The following is a 21,677-nucleotide window of genomic DNA, read 5'->3' as shown; positions in this document are numbered from 1 at the left end:
TCATATGAAAGATTTATAATTTGGGGAACTTAGTCATCCTACGTTCGACACGTTCAAGTGAATTTATATCCATTCTATAATATGGCGACCAAAACTGAACTGCATAATCTAAATGGGGCCTAACTAGAGCAAGATATAGCTTGAGAACCACACCAGGTGTCTTGTTACTAACGCTGCGATTAATAAATCCAAGTGTCCGATTTGCCTTATTACGAACATTTATGCATTGATCCTTTTGTTTTAAATTCTTACTAATCATAACTCCCAGATCCCTTTCGCAATCCGACTTCGCAATCTCAACACCATCTAGCTCGTATCTTGTAACCCTATCATCATTACCTAGCCTCAGAACTTTACATTTATCAGCATTAAACTGCATCTGCCAATCCTTTGACCATTTCAAAACCCTATTTAGATCAACTTGAAGTGATAGTGAGTCCTCCTCCGAATTAATTTCCCTACCGAATTTTTGTATCATCGGCGAATTTGCAAATGTTGCTACTCAAACCTGAATCTAAATCATTTATATATATTATAAACAACAGAGGTCCCAGGACAGAGCCCTGAGGTACTCCACTTACAACATTTTCCCACTCTGACTTGATTCCATTTATACTAACTCTCTGTTTCCTTTGGTATAGCCATGCCCTAATCCAGCTTAATATAGCACCCCCAATACCATGAGCCTCTATCTTTTAGAGGTAATCCTACCCAATATGTACCCAAACTCTCCCACACGTCCAATCCACACCCAATCAACCAAGGGACCCTACGTCCAATACATTATAGGGACCACACGTCCAACATAACCAAGGGACCTCACGTCCAACACAATATAGGGACCCCACGTCCAACATAACCAAGAGACCTCACGTCCAACACAATATAGGGATCCCACGTCCAACAACGAAGGGACCCCACGTATAACAAAACGAAGGGACCCCCACGTCCAACACAATATAGGGACCCCCACGTCCAACACAACCAAGGGACCCTACGTCCAATATATTATAGGGACCCCACGTCCAACACAATATAGAGACCCTACGTCGAACACAATATAGGGACCTCACGTCCAACACAATATAGGGACCCCACGTCCAACATAACCAAGGGACCCCACGTCCAACGCAACATAGGGACCACACGTCCAACACAACCAAGGGACCCCACGTCCAACGCAACATAGGGACCACACGTCCAACACAACCAAGGGACCCCACATCCAACACAACCAAGGGACCCCACATCGAACACAACCAAGGGACCCCACATCCAACACAACCAAGGGACCCCACGTCCAACACAACCAAGGGACCCCACGTCCAACACAACATAGGGACCCCACATCCAACACAACCAAGGGACCCCACGTCCAACACAACCAAGGGACCCCACGTCCAACACAACATAGGGACCCCACATCCAACACAACCAAGGGACCCCACGTCCAACACAACCAAGGGACCCCACATCCAACACAACATAGGGACCCCACATCCAACACAACATAGGGACCCCACGTCCAACACAACCAAGGGACCCCACATCCAACACAACCAAGGGACCCCACATCCAACACAACATAGGGACCCCACATCCAACACAACATAGGGACCCCACGTCCAACACAACATAGGGACCCCACATCCAACACAACATAGGGACCCCACATCCAACACAACATAGGGACCCCACGTCCAACACAACATAGGGACCCCACATCCAACACAACATAGGGACCCCACGTCCAACACAACCAAGGGACCCCACATCCAACACAACATAGGGACCCCACATCCAACACAACATAGGGACCCCACGTCCAACACAACCAAGGGACCCCACATCCAACACAACATAGGGACCCCACGTCCAACACAACCAAGGGACCCCACATCCAACACAACATAGGGACCCCACATCCAACACAACCAAGGGACCCCACGTCCAACACAACCAAGGGACCCCACGTCCAACACAACCAAGGGACCCCACATCCAACACAACCAAGGGACCCCACATCCAACACAACCAAGGGACCCCACATCCAACACAACCAAGGGACCCCACGTCCAACACAACCAAGGGACCCCACATCCAAAACAACCAAGGGACCCCACATCCAACACAACCAAGGGACCCCACGTCCAACACAACCAAGGGACCCCACATCCAACACAACCAAGGGACCCCACATCCAACACAACCAAGGGACCCCACATCCAACACAACCAAGGGACCCCACGTCCAACACAACCAAGGGACCCCACATCCAACACAACATAGGGACCCCACGTCCAACACAACCAAGGGACCCCACATCCAACACAACCAAGGGACCCCACGTCCAACACAACCAAGGGACCCCACGTCCAACACAACCAAGGGACCCCACGTCCAACACAACCAAGGGACCCCACATCCAACACAACCAAGGGACCCCACATCCAACACAACCAAGGGACCCCACGTCCAACACAACCAAGGGACCCCACATCCAACACAACCAAGGGACCCCACATCCAACACAACCAAGGGACCCCACATCCAACACAACCAAGGGACCCCACGTCCAACACAACCAAGGGACCCCACATCCAACACAACATAGGGACCCCACGTCCAACACAACCAAGGGACCCCACATCCAACACAACCAAGGGACCCCACATCCAACACAACCAAGGGACCCCACGTCCAACACAACATAGGGACCCCACGTCCAACACAACCAAGGGACCCCACATCCAACACAACCAAGGGACCCCACATCCAACACAACCAAGGGACCCCACGTCAACCACAACCAAGGGACCCCACGTCCAACACAACCAAGGGACCCCACATCCAACACAACATAGGGACCCCACATCCAACACAACATAGGGACCCCACGTCAACCACAACCAAGGGACCCCACATCCAACACAACCAAGGGACCCCACATCCAACACAACCAAGGGACCCCACATCCAACACAACATAGGGACCCCACATCCAACACAACCAAGGGACCCCACATCCAACACAACCAAGGGACCCCACATCCAACACAACCAAGGGACCCCACGTCCAACACAACCAAGGGACCCCACGTCCAACACAACATAGGGACCCCACGTCAACCACAACCTAGGGACCCCACGTCCAACACAACATAGGGACCCCACATCCAACACAACCAAGGGACCCCACGTCCAACACAACCAAGGGACCCCACGTCCAACACAACATAGGGACCCCACGTCCAACACAACATAGGGACCCCACATCCAACACAACCAAGGGACCCCACGTCCAACACAACATAGGGACCCCACGTCCAACACAACATAGGGACCCCACATCCAACACAACCAAGGGACCCCACGTCCAACACAACCAAGGGACCCCACGTCCAACACAACATAGGGACCCCACATCCAACACAACCAAGGGACCCCACGTCCAACACAACATAGGGACCCCACGTCCAACACAACATAGGGACCCCACGTCCAACACAACATAGGGACCCCACATCCAACACAACCAAGGGACCCCACGTCCAACACAACATAGGGACCCCACATCCAACACAACCAAGGGACCCCACATCCAACACAACCAAGGGACCCCACGTCCAACACAACATAGGGACCCCACATCCAACACAACCAAGGGACCCCACATCCAACACGACATAGGGACCCCACGTCCAACACAACATAGGGACCCCACATCCAACACAACCAAGGGACCCCACGTCCAACACAACATAGGGATCCCACGTCCAACACAACATAGGGACCCCACATCCAACACAACATAGGGACCCCACGTCCAACACAACATAGGGACCCCACGTCCAACGCAACATAGGGACCCCACATCCAACACAACATAGGGACCCCACGTCCAACACAACCAAGGGACCCCACGTCCAACACAACCAAGGGACCCCACGTCCAACACAACCAAGGGACCCCACGTCCAACACAACATAGGGACCCCACATCCAACACAACCAAGGGACCCCACGTCAACCACAACCAAGGGACCCCACATCCAACACAACCAAGGGACCCCACGTCCAACACAACATAGGGACCCCACATCCAACACAACATAGGGACCCCACATCCAACACAACATAGGGACCCCACATCCAACACAACCAAGGGACCCCACATCCAACACAACATAGGGACCCCACGTCCAACACAACCAAGGGACCCCACATCCAACACAACCAAGGGACCCCACATCCAACACAACCAAGGGACCCCACATCCAACACAACCAAGGGACCCCACGTCAACCACAACCAAGGGACCCCACATCCAACACAACATAGGGACCCCACATCCAACACAACATAGGGACCCCACGTCCAACACAACCAAGGGACCCCACATCCAACACAACCAAGGGACCCCACATCCAACACAACATAGGGACCACACGTCCAACACAACCAAGGGACCCCACATCCAACACAACCAAGGGACCCCACGTCCAACACAACCAAGGGACCCCACATCCAACACAACCAAGGGACCCCACATCCAACACAACCAAGGGACCCCACATCCAACACAACCAAGGGACCCCACATCCAACACAACCAAGGGACCCCACGTCAACCACAACCAAGGGACCCCACATCCAACACAACCAAAGGGCCCCACATCCAACACAACCAAGGGACCCCACGTCAACCACAACCAAGGGACCCCACGTCCAACACAACCAAGGGACCCCACGTCCAACACAACATAGGGACCCCACGTCAAACACAACCAAGGGACCCCACGTCAACCACAACCAAGGGACCCCACGACAACCACAACCAAGGGACCCCACGTCAACCACAACCAAGGGACCCCACGTCCAACACAACCAAGGGACCCCACATCCAACACAACCAAGGGACCCCACGTCAACCACAACCAAGGGACCCCACATCCAACACAACCAAGGGACCCCACATCCAACACATCCAAGGGACCCCACATCCAACACAACCAAGGGACCCCACATCCAACACAACATAGGGACCCCACATCCAACACAACATAGGGACCCCACGTCAACCACAACCAAGGGACCCCACGTCAACCACAACCAAGGGACCCCACATCCAACACAACCAAGGGACCCCACATCCAACACAACCAAGGGACCCCACATCCAACACAACCAAGGGACCCCACATCCAACACAACCAAGGGACCCCACATCCAACACAACCAAGGGACCCCACGTCAACCACAACCAAGGGACCCCACGTCAACCACAACCAAGGGACCCCACGTCCAACACAACCAAGGGACCCCACATCCAACACAACCAAGGGACCCCACGTCAACCACAACCAAGGGACCCCACGTCCAACACAACCAAGGGACCCCACATTCAACACAACATAGGGACCCCACATCCAACACAACCAAGGGACCCCACATCCAACACAACCAAGGGACCCCACGTCAACCACAACCAAGGGACCCCACATCCAACACAACATAGGGACCCCACGTCCAACACAACCAAGGGACCCCACGTCCAACACAACCAAAGGGCCCCACATCCAACACAACCAAGGGACCCCACATCCAACACAACCAAGGGACCCCACGTCAACCACAACCAAGGGACCCCACGTCCAACACAACATAGGGACCCCACGTCCAACACAACCAAGGGACCCCACGTCCAACACAACCAAGGGACCCCACGTCAACCACAACCAATGGACCCCACATCCAACACAACATAGGGACCCTACGTCCAACACAACCAAGGGACCCTACGTCCAACACAACCAAGGGACCCTACGTCCAACACAACATAGGGACCCCACGTCCAACACAACCAAGGGACCCCACGTCCAACACAACATAGGGACCCCACGTCCAACACAACCAAGGGACCCCACATCCAACACAACCAAGGGACCCCACATCCAACACAACCAAGGGACCCCACATCCAACACAACATAGGGACCCCACATCCAACACAACCAAGGGACCCCACGACAACCACAACCAAGGGACCCCACGTCAACCACAACCAAGGGACCCCACGTCAACCACAACCAAGGGACCCCACATCCAACACAACCAAGGGACCCCACGTCAAACACAACCAAGGGACCCCACATCCAACACAACCAAGGGACCCCACATCCAACACAACCAAGGGACCCCACGTCCAACACAACCAAGGGACCCCACATCCAACACAACCAAGGGACCCCACGTCAAACACAACCAAGGGACCCCACATCCAACACAACCAAGGGACCCCACATCCAACACAACCAAGGGACCCCACATCGAACACAACCAAAGGGCCCCCACATCCAACACAACCAAGGGACCCCACATCCAACACAACCAAGGGACCCCACATCCAACACAACCAAGGGACCCCACGTCCAACACAACCAAGGGACCCCACATCCAACACAACCAAGGGACCCCACATCCAACACAACCAAGGGACCCCACATCCAACACAACCAAGGGACCCCACATCCAACACAACCAAAGGGCCCCCACATCCAACACAACCAAGGGACCCCACATCCAACACAACCAAGGGACCCCACATCCAACACAACCAAGGGACCCCACGTCCAACACAACCAAGGGACCCCACATCCAACACAACCAAGGGACCCCACATCCAACACAACCAAGGGACCCCACATCCAACACAACCAAGGGACCCCACGTCCAACACAACCAAGGGACCCCACATCCAACACAACCAAGGGACCCCACGTCCAACACAACCAAGGGACCCCACGTCAACCACAACCAATGGACCCCACATCCAACACAACATAGGGACCCTACGTCCAACACAACCAAGGGACCCTACGTCCAACACAACCAAGGGACCCTACGTCCAACACAACATAGGGACCCCACGTCCAACACAACCAAGGGACCCCACGTCCAACACAACATAGGGACCCCACGTCCAACACAACCAAGGGACCCCACATCCAACACAACCAAGGGACCCCACATCCAACACAACCAAGGGACCCCACATCCAACACAACATAGGGACCCCACATCCAACACAACCAAGGGACCCCACGACAACCACAACCAAGGGACCCCACGTCAACCACAACCAAGGGACCCCACGTCAACCACAACCAAGGGACCCCACATCCAACACAACCAAGGGACCCCACGTCAAACACAACCAAGGGACCCCACATCCAACACAACCAAGGGACCCCACGTCCAACACAACCAAGGGACCCCACATCCAACACAACCAAGGGACCCCACGTCAAACACAACCAAGGGACCCCACATCCAACACAACCAAGGGACCCCACATCCAACACAACCAAGGGACCCCACATCGAACACAACCAAAGGGCCCCCACATCCAACACAACCAAGGGACCCCACATCCAACACAACCAAGGGACCCCACATCCAACACAACCAAGGGACCCCACGTCCAACACAAACAAGGGACCCCACATCCAACACAACCAAGGGACCCCACATCCAACACAACCAAGGGACCCCACATCCAACACAACCAAGGGACCCCACATCGAACACAACCAAAGGGCCCCCACATCCAACACAACCAAGGGACCCCACATCGAACACAACCAAGGGACTCCACATCCAACACAACATAGGGACCCCACATCCAACACAACCAAGGGACCCCACATCCAACACAACCAAGGGACCCCACGTTTAACACAACATAGGGACCCCACATCCAACACAACCAAGGGACCCCACGTCCAACACAACATAGGCACCCCACATCCAACACAACCAAGGGACCCCACGACAACCACAACCAAGGGACCCCACATCCAACACAACCAAGGGACCCCACATCCAACACAACATAGGGACCCCACGTCCAACACAACCAAGGGACCCCACGTCAACCACAACCAAGGGACCCCACGTCCAACACAACATAGGGACCCCACGTCCAACACAACCAAGGGACCCCACGTCAACCACAACCAAGGGACCCCACGTCCAACACAACATAGGGACCCCACGTCAACCACAACCAAGGGACCCCACGTCAACCACAACCAAGGGACCCCACATCCAACACAACATAGGGACCCCACGTCCAACACAACCAAGGGACCCCACATCCAACACAACATAGGGACCCCACGTCCAACACAACCAAGGGACCCCACATCCAACACAACATAGGGACCCCACGTCAACCACAACCAAGGGACCCCACGTCAACCACAACCAAGGGACCCCACATCCAACACAACATAGGGACCCCACGTCCAACACAACCAAGGGACCCCACGTCCAACACAACCAAGGGACCCCACGTCAACCACAACCAAGGGACCCCACATCCAACACAACATAGGGACCCCACGTCCAACACAACCAAGGGACCCCACGTCCAACACAACCAAGGGACCCCACATCCAACACAACCAAGGGACCCCACGTCCAACACAACCAAGGGACCCCACGTCCAACACAACCAAGGGACCCCACATCGAACACAACCAAGGGACCCCACATCCAACACAACCAAGGGACCCCACGTCCAACACAACATAGGGACCCCACGTCCAACACAACATAGGGACCCCACATCCAACACAACCAAGGGACCCCACATCCAACACAACCAAGGGACCCCACATTCAACACAACCAAGGGACCCCACGTCAACCACAACCAAGGGACCCCACGTCCAACACAACATAGGGACCCCACATCCAACACAACATAGGGACCCCACGTCCAACACAACCAAGGGACCCCACGTCCAACACAACCAAGGTACCCCACATCCAACACAACCAAGGGACCCCACGTCCAACACAACCAAGGGACCCCACGTCCAACACAACCAAGGGACCCCACATTCAACACAACCAAGGGACCCCACGTCCAACACAACATAGGGACCCCACGTCCAACACAACATAGGGACCCCACATCCAACACAACCAAGGGACCCCACATCCAACACAACCAAGGGACCCCACATCCAACACAACCAAGGGACCCCACGTCCAACACAACCAAGGGACCCCACATCCAACACAACATAGGGACCCCACGTCCAACACAACATAGGGACCCCACATCCAACACAACCAAGGGACCCCACATCCAACACAACCAAGGGACCCCACGTCCAACACAACCAAGGGACCCCACATCCAACACAACATAGGGACCCCACGTCCAACACAACATAGGGACCCCACATCCAACACAACCAAGGGACCCCACATCCAACACAACCAAGGGACCCCACATCCAACACAACCAAGGGACCCCACGTCAACCACAACCAAGGGACCCCACATCCAACACAACCAAGGGACCCCACGTCAACCACAACCAAGGGACCCCACATCCAACACAACATAGGGACCCCACATCCAACACAACCAAGGGACCCCACATCCAACACAACCAAGGGACCCCACGTCCAACACAACATAGGGACCCCACATCCAACACAACCAAGGGACCCCACGTCCAACACAACCAAGGGACCCCACGTCCAACACAACATAGGGACCCCACATCCAACACAACCAAGGGACCCCACGTCCAACACAACATAGGGACCCCACATCCAACACAACCAAGGGACCCCACATCCAACACAACCAAGGGACCCCACATCCAACACAACATAGGGACCCCACGTCCAACACAACATAGGGACCCCACGTCCAACACAACCAAGGGACCCCACATCCAACACAACAAGGGACCCCCCATCCAACACAACCAAGGGACCCCACATCCAACACAACCAAGGGACCCCACATCCAACACAACCAAGGGACCCCACGTCCAACACAACCAAGGGACCCCACATCCAACACAACCAAGGGACCCCACATCCAACACAACCAAGGGACCCCACGTCCAACACAACCAAGGGACCCCACGTCCAACACAACCAAGGGACCCCACGTCCAACACAACATAGGGACCACACGTCCAACACAACCAAGGGACCCCACATCCAACACAACCAAGGGACCCCACATCCAACACAACCAAGGGACCCCACGTCCAACACAACCAAGGGACCCCACGTCCAACACAACCAAGGGACCCCACGTCCAACACAACATAGGGACCACACGTCCAACACAACCAAGGGACCCCACGTCCAACACAACCAAGGGACCCCACATCCAACACAACATAGGGACCCCACGTCCAACACAACCAAGGGACCCCACGTCCAACACAACCAAGGGACCCCACATCCAACACAACCAAGGGACCCCACATCCAACACAACCAAGGGACCCCACGTCCAACACAACCAAGGGACCCTACGTCCAACACAATATAGGGACCCCACGTCTAACACAACCAAGGGACCCCACATCCAACACAACCAAGGGACCCCACATCCAACACAACCAAGGGACCCTACGTCCAACACAACCAAGGGACCCCACATCCAACACAACCAAGGGACCCCACGTCCAACACAACCAAGGGACCCCACGTCTAACACAACCAAGGGACCCCACGTCTAACACAACCAAGGGACCCCACATCCAACACAACCAAGGGACCCCACGTTCAAGACAACATAGGGACCCCACATCCAACACAACCAAGGGACCCCACGTCCAACACAACATAGGGACCCCACATCCAACACAACCAAGGGACCCCACGTCCAACACAACCAAGGGACCCTACGTCCTACACAACCAAGGGACCCTACGTCCAACACAATATAGGGACCCCACGTCCAACACAACCAAGGGACCACACGTCTAACACAACCAAGGGACCCTACGTCCAACACAACCAAGGGACCCTACGTCCAACACAATATAGGGACCCCACGTCCAACACAACCAAGGGACCCCACGTCCAACACAACCAAGGGACCCTACGTCCAACACAACCAAGGGACCCTACGTCCAACACAATATAGGGACCCTACGTCCAACACAACCAAGGGACCACACGTCTAACACAACCAAGGGACCCCCACATCCAACACAACCAAGGGACCCCACATCGAACACAACCAAGGGACCCCACATCCAACACAACATAGGGACCCCACGTCCAACACAACCAAGGGACCCCACATCCAACACAACCAAGGGACCCCACGTCCAACACAACCAAGGGACCGCACGTCTAACACAACCAAGGGACCCCACGTCTAACACAACCAAGGGACCCCACGTTCAAGACAACCAAGGGACCCCACATCCAACACAACCAAGGGACCCCACATCCAACACAACCAAGGGACCCCACGTCCAACACAACCAAGGGACCCCACGTCCAACACAACCAAGGGACCCCACATCCAACACAACCAAGGGACCCCACGTCCAACACAACATAGGGACCCCACGTCCAACACAACATAGGGACCCCACGTTCAACACAACATAGGGACCCCACGTCCAACACAACATAGGGACCCCACATCCAACACAACCAAGGGACCCCACGTCCAACACAACATAGGGACCCCACGTCCAACACAACATAGGGACCCCACGTTCAACACAACATAGGGACCCCACGTCCAACACAACATAGGGACCCCACGTTCAACACAACCAAGGGACCCCACGTCCAACACAACATAGGGACCCCACATCCAACACAACCAAGGGACCCCACATCCAACACAACCAAGGGACCCCACGTCCAACACAACCAAGGGACCCCACGTCCAACACAACCAAGGGACCCCACGTCCAACACAACATAGGGACCCCACATCCAACACAACCAAGGGACCCCACATCCAACACAACCAAGGGACCCCACGTCCAACACAACCAAGGGACCCCACATCCAACACAACCAAGGGACCCCACATCCAACACAACCAAGGGACCCCACATCCAACACAACATAGGGACCCCACGTCCAACACAACATAGGGACCCCACGTCCAACACAACATAGGGACCCCACGTCCAACACAACATAGGGACCCCACATCCAACACAACATAGGGACCCCACGTCCAACACAACATAGGGACCCCACATCCAACACAACATAGGGACCCCACATCCAACACAACCAAGGGACCCCACGTCCAACACAACATAGGGACCCCACGTCCAACACAACATAGGGACCCCACGTCCAACACAACATAGGGACCCCACATCCAACACAACCAAGGGACCCCACGTCCAACACAACATAGGGACCCCACATCCAACACAACCAAGGGACCCCACGTCCAACACAACATAGGGACCCCACATCCAACACAACCAAGGGACCCCACGTCCAACACAACATAGGGACCCCACATCCAACACAACCAAGGGACCCCACGTCCAACACAACCAAGGGACCCCACGTCCAACACGACATAGGGACCACACGTCCAACACAACATAGGGACCCCACATCCAACACAACCAAGGGACCCCACATCCAACACAACCAAGGGACCCCACGTCCAACACAACCAAGGGACCCCACATCCAACACAACATAGGGACCCCACGTCCAACACAACCAAGGGACCCCACGTCCAACACAACCAAGGGACCCCACATCCAACACAACCAAGGGACCCCACATCCAACACAACCAAGGGACCCCACGTCCAACACAACCAAGGGACCCTACGTCCAACACAATATAGGGACCCCACGTCTAACACAACCAAGGGACCCCACATCCAACACAACCAAGGGACCCCACATCCAATAGAACCAAGGGACCCCACATCCAACACAACCAAGGGACCCCACGTCCAACACAACCAAGGGACCCCACATCCAACACAACCAAGGGACCCCACATCCAACACAACCAAGGGACCCCACGTCCAACACGACATAGGGACACCACGTCCAACACAACCAAGGGACCCCACATCCAACACAACCAAGGGACCCCACATCCAACACAACCAAGGGACCCCACGTCCAACACGACATAGGGACCACACGTCCAACACAACCAAGGGACCCCACGTCCAACACGACATAGGGACCCCACGTCCAACACAACCAAGGGACCCCACGTCCAACACAACCAAGGGACCCCACATCGAACACAACCAAGGGACCCCACATCCAACACAACCAAGGGACCCCACATCCAACACAACCAAGGGACCCCACATCGAACACAACCAAGGGACCCCACATCCAACACAACCAAGGGACCCCACGTCCAACACAACCAAGGGACCCCACATCCAACACAACCAAGGGACCCCACGTCCAACACGACATAGGGACCCCACGTCCAACAGGTTCCACAAAGTGACACCCCCCGCGCCACCCCAACCAACAACGCGCCACGACCCAAACTTATCCAACTTGCCGCCATATTGGCCCCGCGACCTACTATGCATTGATACACTTAATACACCGTTGATACACTTAATACACCGTCGTCAACACCCACTCAGTATGCCTCCAGTTGTATAGTACGAGAGAGAAGTATTCCTTTACCGCTGTACAAGGTGTAAAATATATAATAGTACCCCCCTTCTGTACAACGTCTATAATGGCACCCACCTGTTTGTTATCGTTTTAGCGACGGATTATATTATGCATCAACTTGCGCTTTGTAACGACGCGTCTCATTGGTCAAATACCGGTTTATATTTTGTATTGATTTATTTATATATATACAAGAGTTCTTACATTCTTGTATAGCCACTAGCACGCATAGCGTTTCGGGCAGGTCCTTAATGCTAATTTTCACACATATACACATACCCAGGAAGCAGGCCGTAGCAGCTGTCTAACTCCCAGGTACCTATTTACTGCTAGGGTGAACAGAAGCATCAAGCTGAAAAACCACTCTGCCCATTTGTTTCCACTTGCACCGGGGATTGAACCCGGACTATGAACCCCGAGTGCTGTCCACTCAGCCGCGAGGCGCCCAATATGGTGGGCAAAGTACGGTGCCACTAGAGTCCAGCTGGGGCCAGATTCACGAAAGCACTTACGAACCTGTCCATCTTTTCTCAATCTTTGGCGGCTTTGTTTACAATTATTAAACAGTTAATGAGCTCGGAAGCACCAGGAGGCTGTTTATAACAATAACAACAGTTGATTGGCAAGTTTTCATGCTTGTAAACTGTTTAATAAACGTAACCAAAGCCGTCAAAGATTGAGGAAAGATGTACACGTTCGTAAGTGCTTTCGTGAATCTGGCCCCAGTTTAATGGATAATGGTGGACCCAAGAGCTAGAGCCTAGCACAGGTCTCTGATCCAAGCTCGTCGGTTTGAAAAATGTTAATAATCGGAAGATCGGTTAAGAAATGAGAGATAACCCATTGTAGACACGGGCCCTAGAACAACCCGTTCTCGCAAATTTAATAAGTCAATATTGACTTATTAGTTGCGTGCATAGGTGACATACCAAACATAATAGTTTCCCTTGGAAAGCTTCATAGAGAACATCGACCTTACCTAACCTACTTAGTATGTTAAAATAAGCATCTTATAGCTTCGTAATTACAATTGTTAATTACCCTATTATAGGTATAGGTTAGGTAATAATTGTAATTACGAAGCAATAAGATGCTTATCTTAACATACTAAGTAGGTTAGGTAAAGTCGGTGTTTTCTATGAAGCTTTTCAAGGGAAACTATTATGTTAAGTATGTCACCTATGCACATATTTAATAAGTCAATATTGACATATTAAATTTGCGAGAACGGGTTGCCTAGAATTACTGCCTGCCCACCTTAGAGGGCCCATCGCAGGAGCTGGGGGAAGAGGGGGAGTTGGAGAAGGGAAGGGGGAGAGTTAGGGGAGGTGAGCGACTCCCAAAGGAGGGAGACGAAGAGAGGCAAGACACCAGGAAGAACTCTTCAAGACTTACCCCAGCTGTCTAGTCTCTCACGTGAGGCAAGAGGGGCCCATCAAGACTTACCCCAGCTGTCTGGTCTCTCACGTGAGGCAAGAGGGACCCATCAAGACTTACCCCAGCTGTCTGGTCCCTCACGTGAGGCAAGAGGGACCCATCAAGACTTACCCCAGCTGTCTAGTCTCTCACGTGAGGCAAGAGGGACCCATCAAGACTTACCCCAGCTGTCTGGTCTCTCACGTGAGGCAAGAGGGACCCATCAAGACTTACCCCAGCTGTCTGGTCCCTCACGTGAGGCAAGAGGGACCCATCAAGACTTACCCCAGCTGTCTAGTCTCTCACGTGAGGCAAGAGGGACCCATCAAGACTTACCCCAGCTGTCTGGTCTCTCACGTGAGGCAAGAGGGACCCATCAAGACTTACCCCAGCTGTCTGGTCCCTCACGTGAGGCAAGAGGGACCCATCAAGACTTACCCCAGCTGTCTGGTCCCTCACGTGAGGCAAGAGGGACCCATCAAGACTTACCCCAGCTGTCTGGTCTCTCACGTGAGGCAAGAGGGGCCCATCAAGACTTACCCCAGCTGTCTGGTCTCTCACGTGAGGCAAGAGGGGCCCATCAAGACTTACCCCAGCTGTCTGGTCCCTCACGTGAGGCAAGAGGGACCCATCAAGACTTACCCCAGCTGTCTAGTCTCTCACGTGAGGCAAGAGGGACCCATCAAGACTTACCCCAGCTGTCTGGTGCCTCACGTGAGGCAAGAGGGACCCATCAAGACTTACCCCAGCTGTCTGGTGCCTCACGTGTGGCAAGAGGGACCCATCAAGACTTACCCCAGCTGTCTGGTCCCTCACGTGAGGCAAGAGGGACCCATCAAGACTTACCCCAGCTGTCTGGTCCCTCACGTGAGGCAAGAGAGACCCATCAAGACTTACCCCAGCTATCTGGTCTCTCACGTGAGGCAAGAGGGACCCATCAAGACTTACCCCAGCTGTCTGGTCCCTCACGTGAGGCAGATAAACACTTCACACTTCACATCAAGAAGTTCATCTACACATGGATAGAATAATCATGTAATGTAACCATTGTGCAGTTGCGGGGTTAAAGGAGACTTATAATTCAATTTTGCCGGGGGGACAGGAAGCCAGGGTGTATTCATACACGTTGGGCTTTTATACGAGGTATCCCTTCCCCGGGGCCTCGTAGCCTGGTGGATAACGGGGGCCTCGTAGCCTGGTGGATAACGGGGGCCTCGTAGCCTGGTGGATAGCGCGCAGGGTTCGTAATTCTGTGGCGCGGGTTCGATTCCCGCACGAGGCAGAAACAAATGGGCAAAAGTTTCTTTCACCCTGAATGCCCCTGTTACCTAGCAGTAAATAGGTACCTGGGAGTTAGTCAGCTGTCACGGGCTGCTTCCTGGGAGTGGAGGCCTGGTCGAGGACCGGGCCGCGGGGACACTAAAAGCCCCGAAATCATCTCAAGATAACCTCAAGATAACCCTTTCTCTCAGGGTTGAACTACTGACCCCGCCCAGGATGCAACCCCATAACAAGCTGACTAACTCCTAAGTACCTAATCACTGCTAGGTGAACGGAGGCATTAGGTGAAAGGAAATGTGCCAAACTATTTCTGTCCCGCCCGGGATTCGAACTCGGAATTCTCGCTTGTGCGTCGAGAACGAACCCGAGCGTAATACCGGGACCCAGGGTACTAACAACTTTCTGCGGTGCAGGTGATGAGTCACAATAACGTGGCTAAAGTATGTTGACCAGACCACACACTAGAAGGTGAAGGGGGGACGACATTTCGGTCCGTCCTGGACCATTCTCAAGTCGACTTGAGAAAGGTCCAGGACGGACCGAAACGTCGTCATCCCCTTCACCTTCTAGTGTGTGGTCTGGTCAACAACTTTCTGCCGTGTATTGATGGGTTCTGAGAATGTGTGGAACATCAGCTGGCAACGTTGTGTGAAGATATGTTTCGATCACAATGACGAACTCTGCTTCTATTACAACGGCGGGCGCCTGACAGCTGGGTGGATATCGCTTCCGATTCGTAGTCCTGAGGTTCCAGGTTCGATCCCCGGTGGATGCGGAGACAAATGGGCAAAATATTTCTTGTCACCCTGATGCTCCTGTTACCTAGCAGTCAATAAGTACCTGGGAGTTAGTCAGCTGCTATGGGCCACTGCTTCCTGGGGGTGTGTAACAAAAAGGAGGCCTGGTCGAGGACTGGGCCGCGGGGACGCTAAGCCCCGAAATCATCTCAAGATTACCTCAAGATGGCTACACATAAGTTTATGGGCTTCTATACCTTTGACAATGAGCTAATTCAGTTCCAGTTATTCCTCTGTTATTTTTGTAATCAGAAAAATGAAGACTGTTGGCTAAAACAATTTATGTATAACATCATACTTGATAACAAGTTCAAGTTACTTTTACTGTTGTGGTAAACAGATTTTTTAATAATTGAAGCTCTTCAAAGTTTAAGGGGGCAACAATCTTGAGTTATCTTGAGATGATTTCGGGGTTTTTTTGTTTTTTAGTGTCCCCGCGGCCCGGTCCTCGACCAGGCCTCCACCCCCAGGAAGCAGCCCGTGACAGCTGACTAACACCCAGGTACCTATTTACTGCTAGGTAACAGGGGCATTCAAGGTGAAAGAAACTTTGCCCATTTGTTTCTGCCTCGTGCGGGAATCGAACCCGCGCCACAGAATTATGAACCCTGCGCGCTATCCACCAGGCTACGAGGCCCCATGCCCAAAATTGTCTCATAATGTACTGTATTGTACTCGCCTATTTGTGCTTGCTGGGGGGTTTGAGCTGTGGCTCTTTGGTCCCGCCTCTCAACCATCAATCAACAGGTGTACAGATTCCTGAGCCTATTGGGCTCTATCATATCTACATTTGAAACTGTGTATGGAATCAGCCTCCACCACATCACTGCCTAATGTGTTCCATTTACTAGTTACTCTTGACACTGAAAACGTTCTTTCTAATGTCTCTGTGGCTCATTTGGGTACTAAGTTTCCACCTGTGTCCCCTTGTTTGTGTTCCACCCGTGCTATAGAGTTTGTCTTTGTCCACCTTGTCAATTCCCCTGAGACTTTTGTAGGTAGTGATCATGTCTCCCCTTATTCTTGCCCAACACGTGTCAGGTCCACGGTGGTTTGAGACGTATACAGCCAGGTGAACGGACAGTTTATATGTTTACACACAGAAATCACAATAGCGTGATGCACTGTGATGCGTGTGAAGTCAGCGGAATTCCCAGTTGCAATTCTTTTGACCATATCGTGGCCTAGTCGACTAAGGCAGCGTCTGGGATCATCCAGGGCGTAAGTTCAAACACTCGTCGCGGCCCTTGTGGATTTGTTAATATGTTTAATTTTGCTATACATTACTGTAGCCTGAACCTGGGGTTTATGGCAAATAGGGAAAAATAAAAGGGAGACATACAAAGGTCTGCCAAGGAGGCCCATTGGATAAGTGTTTAAGACAATGAAGAGAGTTGACCAGACCACACACTAGAAAGTGAAGGGACGACGACATTGTGGTTCGTCCTGGACCATTCTCAAGTCGATGGATTCTCATCGCCTTGAGAATGGTCCAGGACGGATCGAAATGTCGTCGTCCCTTCACTTTCTAGTGTGTGGTCTGGTCAACATACTTCAGCCACGTTATTGTGACTCGTCGCCTGCAATTAAGAGAGGGATCACCATCACATGAAAAACACTTCCCAAAATACCATAACAACCCCAACAAGACTCGGAGCCGGTCGGCCGAGCGGACAGCACGCTGGACTTGTGATCCTGTGGTCCTGGGTTCGATCCCAGGCGCCGGCGAGAAACAATGGGGAGAGTTTCTTTCACCCTATGCCCCTGTTACCTAGCAGTAAAATAGGTACCTGGGTGTTAGTCAGCTGTCACGGGCTGCTTCCTGGGGGTGGAGGCCTGGTCAAGGACCGGGCCGCGGGGACACTAAAAAGCCCCGAAATCATCTGAAGATAAACTGAAGATGGGTTCGATCCCAGGTGCCGGCGAGAAACAATGGGCAGAGTTTCTTTCACCCTATGCCCCTGTTACCTAGCAGTAAATAGGTACCTGGGTGTTAGTCAGCTGTCACAGGCTGCTTCCTGGGGGTGGAGGCCTGGTCGAGGACCGGGCCGTGGGGACACTAAAAGCCCTGAAATCATCTCAAGATCTCGACAAGACTCACCAAAATGTGCTCCGCAGTTGAGTGCACCATAGAGTGACTCCCTACATTCCCCCTCACAACCCCAGTGGTACTCACCTCAAGGAGATCAATCATCTTGGTCATCTGGGAGTATATGAGAACACGGTGGCCCTCGGCCTTCAGTCTAGAGAGAAGGGTGTCCAGCACATACAGCTTTCCAGCATCCATGATCAGCGAGTGTTTATCTGCCACAGAAAAGCTTTCGTAAGTACTTAAGACATGTGGTGGAAAGTCATATCTGTGGTTACAAACCATATCTAAGGGTGTTGACCAGACCACACACTAGAAGGTGAAGGGACGACGACGTTTCGGTCCGTCCTGGACCATTCTCAAGTCAATTGTCTAGTACCTCATTATGATACCTCATCACGGTACCTCCACAATCCACTTGAGAATGGTCCAGGACGGACCAAAACGTCGTCGTCCCTTCACCTTCTAGTGTGTGGTCTGGTCAACATACTTCAGCCACATTATTGTGACTCGTCGCCTGCATGTCTAAGGGTGATGGAATATTCAGGTTATCTTCTTGAGATCTTGAGAGGTTATCTTGAGATGATTTCGGGGCTTTTAGTGTCCCTGCGGCCCGGTCCTCAACCAGGCCTCCACCCCCAGGAAGCAGCCCGTGACAGCTGGCTAACTCCCAGGTACCTATTTACTGCTAGGTAACAGGGGTAGGTGTACAGTGCCTCCAAAATCTGGAGTATACAGTGCCTCCAAAATCTGGAGTATACAGTGCCTCCAAAATCTGGAGTATACAGTGCCTCCAAAATCTGGAGTATATGAGTCCGGTCCGTTTGGAGCCGGTCGGCCGAGCGGACAGCACGCGGGACTTGTGATCCTGTGGTCCCGGGTTCGATCCCAGGCGCCGGCGAGAAACAATGGGCAGAGTTTCTTTCACCCTATGCCCCTGTTACCTAGCAGTAAAATAGGTACCTGGGTGTTAGTCAGCTGTCACGGGCTGCTTCCTGGGGGTGGAGGCCTGGTCGAGGACCGGGCCGTGGGGACACTAAAAAAAAAAAGCCCCGAAATCATCTCAAGATAACCTCAAGATGTGTTTTAAAGTTTGTGCCAATGTCCTCCCTAAAATTGATGTTATTAAACTAAAAAGATTATACACATTTGTGTGTGTAGTGGGAGTGCAAATGCATGCTCGCTCACGGCGAACACTTGGCTGACTTTCACCTTTGCTGCGGGGTGGGTGGGGGAGTGGGGCTTGATACTTTGGACTTTATATGCATATACCCCTGTAGGGAATTCTATTGCAAACAAATTGATACCAAAATGAACGACGTAGCATGAGAATTGAGGTGAGAATCCCGAAAACAGTAGACACATTTTGGTGGGGTTGCGCTCCGCTCCTGTACCAGGTAATTCCACTACGGGCTCACCATAGCCCGTGCTACTTGGAACGTTTTGTTCCAAGCAGCTGAACCTAAAATAACATCATGTATGCCTTGCTACCTATGGGTATTTAATTTCATAACGCTTGTTTAGTGGGGCTTACACGTTTTGGCGTATTTTCATTCAATTTGATGTTGATTCTCTGTTCCCTTAGCTCCCCTCACCTGGAAGGCCCATGCGGGTCTCAGAAGCCTAGTGTAATTCCCTTAAGATTGGCAGCCCCACTGTTATAGCTACAGCAAGTTAGTAAGGCACTTTCCCAGAAATTGGTATTGATAATGTGTCAAAAATCCAGGAAAACAAATTGCAAGATTAAGAAAATGAAGTGTTAACCAGTCAAATTTCCAATTTCACCAGTCTCCGTGGTGTAGTGGTAAGACACTCGCCTGGCGTTCCGCGAGCGCTTTGTCACGGGTTTCGTATCCTGGCCGGGGAGGATTTACTGGGCGCAAATCCTTAACTGTAGCCTCTGTTTAACTCAACAGTAAAATGGGTACTTGGTTGTAACAACGATTCTTCGCGACAGGGGATCGTATTCCAGGGACTTGCCCGAAGCGCTACGCGTACTAGTGGCTGTACATGAATGTAACAACTCTTGTATATATCTCAAAAAAAAAAAAAAAAAAAAAAAAAGTGGAGATTGAGGAAAGAAAAGCATAAACCTACCAGGAATGAGGACATGGCTCCAGCCCAGCTTAGGATAGGCGCCTCTTAATCCCCCCAACTCCACGACTGCTATGCGCTGCTTCCTCTCCGTCCACTCCTTCTCCAACTGATAAATACAAATTTGGGGTAATTACGGAATTCAATATTTTAAAACAAAATACAGTACTGTAGAATAAAAAAAAAATTATGTAAATACATAAGTGGCAAAATAAAGAGAAGCACTAGAGTACTTGTAAATATAGATAATATAGAGAGGTGTAGCATTGTAAATATTGATCTTGGAGATAATATAGAGAGGCGTAGCATTGTAAATATTGATCTTGGAGATAATATAGAGAGGTGTAGCATTGTAAATATTGATCTTGGAGATAATATAGAGAGGCGTAGCATTGTAAATATTGATCTTGGAGATAATATAGAGAGGCGTAGCATTGTAAATATTGATCTTGGAGATAATATAGAGAGGCGTAGCATTGTAAATATTGATCTTGGAGATAATATAGAGAGGTGTAGCATTG

The 21,677-nt window shown here is 52.4% G+C and overlaps 1 protein-coding gene across 1 annotated transcript in view; it reads right to left on the bottom strand.

The window, feature by feature from the left end:
- The window catches only part of Ino80 (chromatin-remodeling ATPase INO80), a gene marked incomplete at its 3' end in the record, with an annotated part of 167,440 nt that overhangs the window by 54,441 nt on the left and 91,322 nt on the right, over positions 1–21,677 (bottom strand). The window contains 2 exon segments of the mRNA XM_069305469.1: positions 19,150–19,277; positions 21,160–21,265. Coding sequence (XP_069161570.1) covers positions 19,150–19,277; positions 21,160–21,265 — 234 coding nt within the window.

The sequence above is a fragment of the Procambarus clarkii genome, chromosome 55 (assembly GCF_040958095.1).
Source record: "Procambarus clarkii isolate CNS0578487 chromosome 55, FALCON_Pclarkii_2.0, whole genome shotgun sequence".
NCBI classification, from domain to species: Eukaryota; Metazoa; Arthropoda; class Malacostraca; order Decapoda; family Cambaridae; genus Procambarus; species Procambarus clarkii.
This window is presented reverse-complemented; position numbering and strand designations above follow the sequence as displayed.